General features: G+C 41.0%; 1 protein-coding gene across 8 annotated transcripts in view; it reads left to right on the top strand.

The window, feature by feature from the left end:
- FN1 (fibronectin 1) overlaps positions 1 to 3,183 on the top strand; it is a 69,412-nt gene extending 66,229 nt beyond the window's left edge. For all 8 annotated transcript variants that reach the window (XM_061148801.1, XM_061148804.1, XM_061148802.1 and 5 more), the window contains 2 exons: positions 1,991 to 2,101; positions 2,427 to 3,183. In XM_061148801.1, the coding sequence (XP_061004784.1) occupies positions 1,991 to 2,101; positions 2,427 to 2,498 (183 nt within the window). In that variant the 3' untranslated portion in view covers positions 2,499 to 3,183. The remainder of the gene's footprint in view (positions 1 to 1,990; positions 2,102 to 2,426) is intronic.
- The last annotated feature ends 6,199 nt before the right edge of the window (positions 3,184 to 9,382 follow it).

Here is a 9,382-nt window from a genome sequence, read left to right on the forward strand (position 1 = left end):
AATGCCAAATAGATGCCTACCATAGGTCTGGTGCTGTGCTCAGGAATATGGGACAAATGAAAAGAGTGAAAGATGGTTCTGGATCTTAATATAGTTGGACGCATTAAATTAGCATACACTGAACGTTGGGATGAGTAAGTCAGGTTCTGAGTGGGTCTGACAAATCCAGTTCCCAGGTAGGCTGATGTCAGCAGGTGAGGTTTGGTGGAAAAGACATTTATGAACTGGCTGGGGTTTAGGATGGGCAAATTGTGGTCGAGGGAGCAGGGAAGCAGAGAGATCACCCCTCCTGGGATGGCAAGGAGCTGGCGTGGGTGGGCTCTGGGGAAATCACCCTCTGCCTGTTGTCAGTGGTAAGACATTAAATGGGAAGAAGTGGGGGCCACTTATGGAGGGCCTTGCAAGGCCATTATTTATGCCAGTACTTCTCAACCATTTCTAATCTGTGTCTTACTTCAGTATAACAAAAAAGTCCTGTTCTTTCCTCTAATCTTCAAAATCTCAAAATGCCTTTGAAACTCACATAAAAGCAATGGAACATAACATTCCTTTACTTTCAATGAAAACATACCCTCCCAACAGCTTTTTCAAGTTCTGGTACCTCAAGAACATGCTCATACTCCTGGGTAGGACTCACCAGTTGATGCCTTTGGTATTAGCCAGTTGCAGGTACCCAAGAAGAAAGGGAATGTGATGGAAGACGGGCTTTTTTTTTTTTTAAGGAAGATTAAACTGGCAGCAGGGAAGGGTCATCAGCAGTCTGGCTGAGGGCAGCCCCTGGAAGCTACTCTGATCTTATCTCACCACTTGTAGTTGGGGAGAGGGGAAGTCTCGGTCTTTCATTTACACGTATAAAGATCACAGAACCTAGTCATTTCTAGTCATGTGCTCAGTGTATAAATGTGTGCTGGTAAGTGAATTTGTTGTGCAGTCAGTTTTGGTCTCACTTTAGACTCTGCCTCTTGATTTATGCACATAAAATCTTTCATATATGACACCTGTTCTAAAGCAAGTGCTAACTGAAACACTAGAGACAGGAGTGGGTACTATTACATCATTTATATGAAAGCAAGATTCATTGATTCTATAATAGGTATTTACCTGTATTGTCTTAGTAATGTATTTTGGGAATATGCTTTTAAATGGAGAAATATGTCTGAAATACTTAACTGGCAATATAAAAAAGAAAGTGATCGTATTATTTAGGTTTTTTTCGGATTTTAAGAAAAAAAGCCCAACTCAGGTTAATTTAGGCAAAAGGCGGCTCACTTGACTGGAAAGTCCCAGGACCTCCCAGTGACAGAACATGACTGGTATTCACCCAGCTGGGTGGCAGGTCCCTGTGATTTTCAGGCTCCTCACAGCCAGTCCTTTCTCTGGGTCTCTTTACCCTTCCCTGTAAAATAAGGGTGTCTGTCCAAGTGATCTTACATCTTTTTAAAAGCTCTAGGATTCTAAGAAAACCTCTCCCATCATCTAGTGTGGAAAGCTTATTAAGAAAGTCAGGAGTGGAATGAGCCTTACCAGATGGTGCCCAGGTGGTGCTAGTGGTAAAGAACCTACCTACCCATGCAGGAAACACCAGAGACACGGATTCGATCTCTGGGTCGGGAAGATCCCCTGGAGAAGGAAATGGCAGTCCACTCCAGTGTTCTCGCCTGGAGAATCCCATGGACAGAGGAGCCTGGCGGCTGTAGTCCATAGGGCCGCAAAGTCGGACACGACTGAAGCGACCTAGCACACATGGGAGTTTATGGGACATTTCAGGAAAAAGGAAAAGCGTAAACAAAGGCAGCTGTACAATGTGAGAAACCGGCCAAAATGTGTTCTCTGAGTTATAAATGCATGAAATCATCATCAACGCTTCCTTTATGATTAACTGCGTGTATTCTGCCAGCTTGAGCACTGAAATTCTTTGACACAAGCGCTAAATTGCGATGTTCCTGTGTTATCCTAAACCTCCTCTAACTTAACGCCTCTGCTCTCTCAGGGCTGGCGCTGTGACAACTGCCGCAGGCCAGGGGCTGAGCCGGGTAACGAAGGCGCCAGTGGCCACTCCTACAACCAGTACTCCCAGAGATACCATCAGAGAACAAACACTGTAAGTACACTGGCCCGGCATATTTCTCCTTAAAAGGCGATCAGGCATGTAGGAGGGAGTCCCTTTCTATAGGAACCCTTCTTCTGGAACAAACCAAATCTTTAAACACTCTTTTAAATGACTTAAGAAGAGAATACGGTATCCTATAGCATAATGTGGGTTCTCTTAAGCATCTCCTGTTGCCTAGTGTATAGCTAAGTGCTCAAAGCTAGAAGTATTCTTCCATCTGTAAGTAACTGTCAGAGAAGCCACCCTTCCGCTTTTTCTCTTCTGTAGGCTTTATAGGATTTGCTGTTGATTTTTCTTCTCTCTTCTATTTTCACAGAATGTCAACTGCCCAATTGAGTGCTTCATGCCTTTGGATGTACAGGCTGACAGAGAAGATTCCCGAGAGTAATATTTCCAGCCCGGAGAAACAAGCGTGGCTGTCTGCCAAGGTCCATCCCAGCTGGAGTGGTGTTAGCAGACCCCGTTAGTGTGCGTCTTTCTTAAGCCCTTTGCTCTGGAGTCACTTCTCCAGCTTCAGCTCAACTCACAGCTTCTCCAAGCATCACCCTGGGAGTGTTTTGAGACTTTTCTCATACATGGGAGCAGTAGGTTCTCTATTCTCCAAAATATTCGATGCCGCTCAGTATTTTAAATGAAGTGATTTTAACTTGTGATTTGGATTGGGATCCATAGGGAAGCACATGCACCAACCAAGATACAAAATGTCTTGAAATGATATTACCAAAAGTTTAAGTAGGAAAGTTACCTGAACACTTCTGCTTCCACTTAACTGTCTGGCCCGAAATATTGTAGGAACAGCATGTCCTTGTTACTGTGGTATTCAGAACAGCCACAGTAGTCATTTTTTCCAAGTGATTCTAGTAATTGCCTAGAAATATCTTTTTCTTACCTGTTATTTATCAATTTTTCCCAATATTTTTATATGGAAAAAAATTGTATTGAAGACACTTAGTATGCAGCTGATAAGAGGAATTTGGTCTAATTATGGTTGGTGATTATTTTTTATACTGTATGTGCCAAAGCTTTACTACTGTGGAAAGACAACCGTTTAATAAAAGATTTACATTCCATAACTTGAGTATTGTGTCTTCTTTTTTACATAAAGAAATTGGGGGGTGGGGTGGGTAGGAGGGGCGGATTTCCCTGGTGGCCTAGTGACCAAGAATCTGCCTTCCAATGCAGGGGAGACAGGTTTGATCCCTGGTTGGGAAACTAAGAGGCCACATGCCATGGGGCAACTAAGCCCGTGTGCCAAAACAAAAGATCCTGCTTGCTGCAACTAAGACCCAATGCACCCTGAAAGAAAGGAAAAAAAAGAAAGAACTTCCGGGGGGAGATAAAGAATCCTCCTGAATGTTTTTTTTTTTCTTTGTTACTCAGCAAACATTTGAAAACCTATGTACATGGCTCTAAATTTTGGTGATTTAAGGTGCCTCGTTAGCACAGTAGGTAGCGCGTCAGTCTCATACATTTTGGTGATTTAAATACAAGCTTTGCTAAGTCTGTCACTCCCTAAACCCAGATTCGGTCTTGTCATTTTATTTCTTCCAGTGTTGGAGATAATTTTATATTTTCCACTTTACCAGATTTAGGTGGATTCAAATACTTATTTAACTTGCTAGCTAGCTCTTCAGAAGTATAATTGAAATAACCTTTTCACTGTTCTTTTCTAACCATTGTAATTCTCTCCTCTTTCCCACTTTCTTTCTGTCCTTCATTAAATAAACATCTATTCAAAGAGGGAATATAAGGGAAAGAAAAAGATGACTGAGGTGTTCAAACTACTTAAATCACATGGCCTAGAGGAGTCTAGTCTTAGGGAAGCACTGTGGTGTAATAACCTCAATCCAACTTGTCTTAATTCCTGCCAGCTGACCCTGAAGTGCCCAGATGAACAAAGTTTGCATTGTCCTGGTCTGGAAAGGCTATTTCTTTTCAGTTTAACTTTGAGGAACCCACAAAACTTTGAGATTATATCTGGCATTTAGAATAGTAAAACAGCAGCATTGGAAATAAATTAGTAAATAGCAAAAGATTAGCAATTCATAATATACAAGACATGGAAAATACTTTTTAATGCACCACTGTGCAATGAAAGAAAATATTTCAAGAAACACCTGGCAATGAATATTAAGACTAAATACAGAAAGAATTTTCTCAGGGTTCATTTGTTTAAAAAAAACAAAACCTCATGTTGGAACAGGTTTATAGTATAGTTTACAAACTATTGCCATTTAGCATCTCATTTGGGAGAGGTTTTGTGGTCTAATTTTACAGACTCCAGCTCAGATGAGTCCTAAGCAGGACACAGACCCCACACTTCTGTTAACATCACTAAATGTATAGCTTTGTCAAGCCAGTAGTTACCAAGATGGCTGCACTGTACATGTGAAAGGAAAAATCATTCAGGAAGAACAGATCACAGTGATATTAAATAACTGTCCCGCATATGTGATTCATCAGTGCTTAAGGACAGAGAAATGTGACCCGGTACAAATCTGCGCATAGTGTAAGGGGGAACCCCACCGCAGACTCACTAAAGAGAATGTGCCTGTTGCCTCCATCTTTAAGGTGAAGGCCCAGGTACCACACTAGTAAAAGTCTGCACCTTAGCTCCATCCTGTTGAAAAGTCTTTGCATTTAAAAATATAAGGAAGAGGCTTCCCTAGTCCAGTGGCTAAGAATGTACCTTGCAATGCAGGGGACATGGGTTCTATCCCTGGTCCGGGAAGATCCCACATGCTGCAGAGCAATGAAGTCCTCACGCCAGAACTATGGAGCCTGTGTCCTGGAGACTGGGCCGCAACTGCTGAAGCCCATGAACCCTAAAGTCCATGCTCCACAAGGGAAGCCACTGCAGTGAGAAGCCCAAGTGCCTCAACTAGAGAGTAGCCCCCAACTCTCTGCAACTAGAAAGACTGAAAGCAGACAAAAATAAATAAATAACTTTAAAAAAAAAAAAAAAGGAGGGACTTCCCTAGCTGTGCAGTGGTTAAGACGACACACTCCCATTGCAGGAGGTGCAGGTTCAAGCCCCAGTTGGGGAACTAAGATCTGATATGCCACTTGGCATGGTCAAAAATTAAAGTCAGTTGAGACTGACTTGGCTTTAAACTACTTATCTGATGACAAGCCTCAAACTATTTTTCCCAATGTGCATTTAAGTAAATCCAACTGGACTATATTAATTAAATGCATAGTGAGCCTGTCAACAACTTGCACATTGAAATATAAAACCTGAAAGTTCCACATTTAAGACTAAAAAAAGTACCACCTTTTCCAAAACGCCTGCTAGATTCTCAAAAGCAATATACTAAACTTACAAATGAAGCTACTTCAATAGTGAGTCAGCAACTACATTTAGATAATCAGAAAAATTAAACAAAATCAGTGGCCTTTTATGTGTTGGTATCACAATGCAAAATGGTAAAACTTTCTTGTTTACAGCTTTTCAGCAAAATCATTCAAACACAAGGATTCCCAAAGATCTTTTACAGTTTTTACTGACTTATGTTACTGTTGCCCCTGAGAGCAGTCTTAAGTAGGCCAGATTGAAAAGGCATAATGAATATACCGATCTGGATATAGGCAAGAAATTGGCAATTCAAGCAAAATCAGATAAAAGTTGTAAATATATCAGACTTAAAAAAGAAAAATTGCAGTTTTGAAGTTATACTTTGTCTTGCTGCACTTGATTTGTAAGAAAACTTATTGTGTATTTTTGTTGTTTTCAGCTTTAATGACCTGAGTGAATTATGCAAATTAATGGGTATAACAATATCACTACATTCCTTGGTGGCTCAAAAAAATAATTTGCCTGCAATGCAGGAGACCCGGGTTCAAACCCTGGGTTGGGAAGATCCCCTGAAGAAAATGGCAACCCACTTCAGTATTCTTGCCTGGGAATTGCATGGACAAAGGAGCCTGGTGGGCTAGGTCCACAGGGACGCAAAGATTCAGATATGACTGAGTGCCTAACACTGATGACATAAGCCTGTAAGGCAGATATTCTGCAGAGGTGAAAAAAGAAATGATCAAGTGGAAATTACAAGTATAGGAAGTGACTTTTCCATTTAATTACATTCCACTGAAAATTCTATTCCATTTCTAGTTGTATGAAACTCATTAAAGTGATTAAGAAACAACACATCAACACATTTAAGTGCTGAAATTGCTTCCCATTCAGTCAACTCCCATTACTGCAGTAGGAAAAGTGGCAAGATCCAATTAAAAAAACCCATTTTCAGTAGATAACGTTTCAACCATTAAAAAAACAGATCACTCTTGGGACTTCTCATGTTTGGGGACATTTAAAGATAACCACATAGGCTGATAAAGCAGGTACAGCACACAAATGACCTTGCCCTAGATTTTTCAGACTAAGAAAGTTATTTTAAAGAGTATATATGGCAGTAATATTGGAGATGGAAATTATTATCATTGCCATATCATCCTATTTCATATCCTCATTAAAATAAGAGACTCAATTTAAATTGCAAACAAAAATCTATATAAATTACAGAGGAAGTGAAGAGAATACTGTAAGTAATAATATAGCAAGAGAAATGATGCTTCAGCTGAAAGCCCCAAATGGGAAATTCATTTTTTAACATTCCTCAGTAAAGTTAGGTATGAGATATTAAAGCATGTTTTACATTTCCTTGAATCTTCTTTACTTACTCTTTAGAGACTAAAAGTTTTAGCAATCTTAGGAGCCAAATTTATCCTAAAATGGCTCTTGTGTGGAGCCTCCAAAGGCCTGAAGTTACTAACTTTGTTTGGAGATGGCCAGCATAGGGTGATTGTCAGCTCCCTGCACGGGTTGGGGTTGGAATCACCCATCCTGCAGCCTGACCATCCCAGCAGACTGCCCTTAGGGAAAAAACACCGCAGGCCAAGGATGCGCCCAGGGAGCTCTTTGCATCACATTACCTCGGAAACCATCATTTAGTTCCAGAAAGAAACACTGTCTCTGCCAGGAGACTGCTGGACAGGACTTTACAATGAAGCCTGCTGCGCCGTATAATTCTGCATTAGCTGTAATATGTGGAGCCAAGTGCTGATCATGTCACTTTGCTGGAGAAATTGGAACCTTTACATACACTGCTCCTGGAAAGGTAAAGAGAGTGCAGCTGCTGTGGAAAACAGTAGTGGTTCCTTAAAAAGCTAAATCATCAGACTTTTCTGATGGCCCAGTGGTTAAGAATCCTCCTGCCAATGCAGGGGACATGAGTGTGATCCCAGGTCTGGAAGGACTCCATATACCGTGGGGCAGCTAAACCCATGCACCCCAACCACTGAACCCTCACGCCCTAGAGCCTGTGCGCTGCAACGAGAAGCCACCGCAATGAGAAGCTCGTGCACTCTTAACTAGAGGAAGCCCTCACACAGTAACAAAGACCCAGCCAAAAATAAATCAATTAATTAGAAAAAAAAGCTAACCTTTGGGTTATCACATGACCCAGCATTTCTACTCCTATGTATATACCCAAGAGAACTGAAAACAAGTGCTCACATAAAAACTTGTACATAAATGTTCATACCACCGTTTTTCATCCAAACAGTGGAAACAACTCAAATGTCCATCAACTGATGAATGAAAAAACAACATGTGGTATATTCGAATAATGGAATATTATTGGATCATAAAAAGGAATGAAGTACTCATATACACTATGTCATGAACCTTAAAAACACGCTAAATGAAAGAAGTCAGGCACAAAGGACCACATGATGTATGGTTCCATTTATACATAATGTCCAGAATAGGCAAACTAATAGAGACAGAGAGTATACTAATGGTTACCAGAGAGAGAGAAGAATAGAAAATAGTTGGCAATCAGAATGTGCCTTCTTTTCGGGGTGATGGAAATGTTCTAGAATTAAATAGTGGTGATGGCTCTACAACTTTATGAATATAATAAAAATCACTGATTTGCACAATTTTAAAAGTTTAAAATGATAAATTTTATATGTGCATTTTATTTCAATGGAAAAAATGGCACTTTAGTTACAGAAAGCCTCCTTAATATCCTGTTGCTTATTGGTAATATTATCAAGGCTGTCACCCCAGAATCATATCCTTGCCCCTCCCTCAAACGGAGACCAATTACTCTTATCTAAGTTTTAGAAGGAAGTTGCAAAGAGAAAAAACAAGAACTGTTTAGAGTCACCTAGGCACAAGATGGTGACATATCTGACTTCCACTAGCCCTGGAGACTGGCAAATGCTAATAAAATTGTAATATATTAGCAAATGCTGACACACCCACCAGCACCCATACGGATTGAGAAGGGGTGTTGCACTGGTCTCTAGATCCAAACCAAAGCCTTGTCCTTGGATCAGTTCAGTTCTGTCGCTCAGTCATGTCCAACTCTTTGCCACCCCATGGACTGCAGCACACCAGGCCTCCCTGTCCATTACCAACTCCCAGAGTTTACTCAAACTCATATCCATTGAGTTGGTGATGCTATCCAACTATCTCATCCTCTGTCATCCCCTTCTCCTGCCTTTAATCTTTCCCAGCATCAGGGTCTTTTCCAGTGAGTCAGTTCTTTGCATCAGGTGGCCAAAGTACTGGAGTTTCAGCTTCAGCATCAGTCCTTCCAATGAACACCCAGGACTGATCTCCTTTAGGATTGACTGGTTGGATCTCCCTGCAGTCCAAGGGACTCTCAAGAGTCTTCTCCAACACTGCAGTTCAAAAGCATCAATTCTTTCGGGCTCAGCTTTCTTTATAGTCCAACTCTCACAACCATACATGATTACTGGAAAAACCATAGCTTTGACTAGACGGACCTTTGTTGGCAAAGTAATATCTCTGCTTTTTAATATGCTGTCTAGGTTGGTCATAACTTTCCTTCCAAGGAGTAAGCATCTTTTAATTTCATGGCGGCAATCACCATCTGCAGTGATTTTGGAGCCCCCCAAAATAAAGTCTGCCACTATTTCCACTGTTTCCCCCTGCTTGTCATGAAGTGACGGGACCAGATGCCATGATCTTAGTTTTCTGAATGCTGAGTTTTAAGCCAACTTTTTCACTCTCCTCTTTCACTTTCATCAAGGGGCTCTTTAGTTCTTCACTTTCTGTCGTAAGGGTGGGGTCATCTGCATATCTGAGGTTACTGATATTTTCCCCAGCAATCTTGATTCCAGCTTGTGCTTCATCCAGCCCAGTGTTTTTGATGATATACTCTGCCTAAAGTTAAATAAGCAGAGTGACAATATACAGCCTTGACATACTCCTTTCCCTATTTGGAACCAGTCTGTTGT

The sequence above is a fragment of the Dama dama genome, chromosome 8, assembly GCF_033118175.1.
Source record: "Dama dama isolate Ldn47 chromosome 8, ASM3311817v1, whole genome shotgun sequence".
In the NCBI taxonomy this organism is placed as follows: Eukaryota; Metazoa; Chordata; class Mammalia; order Artiodactyla; family Cervidae; genus Dama; species Dama dama.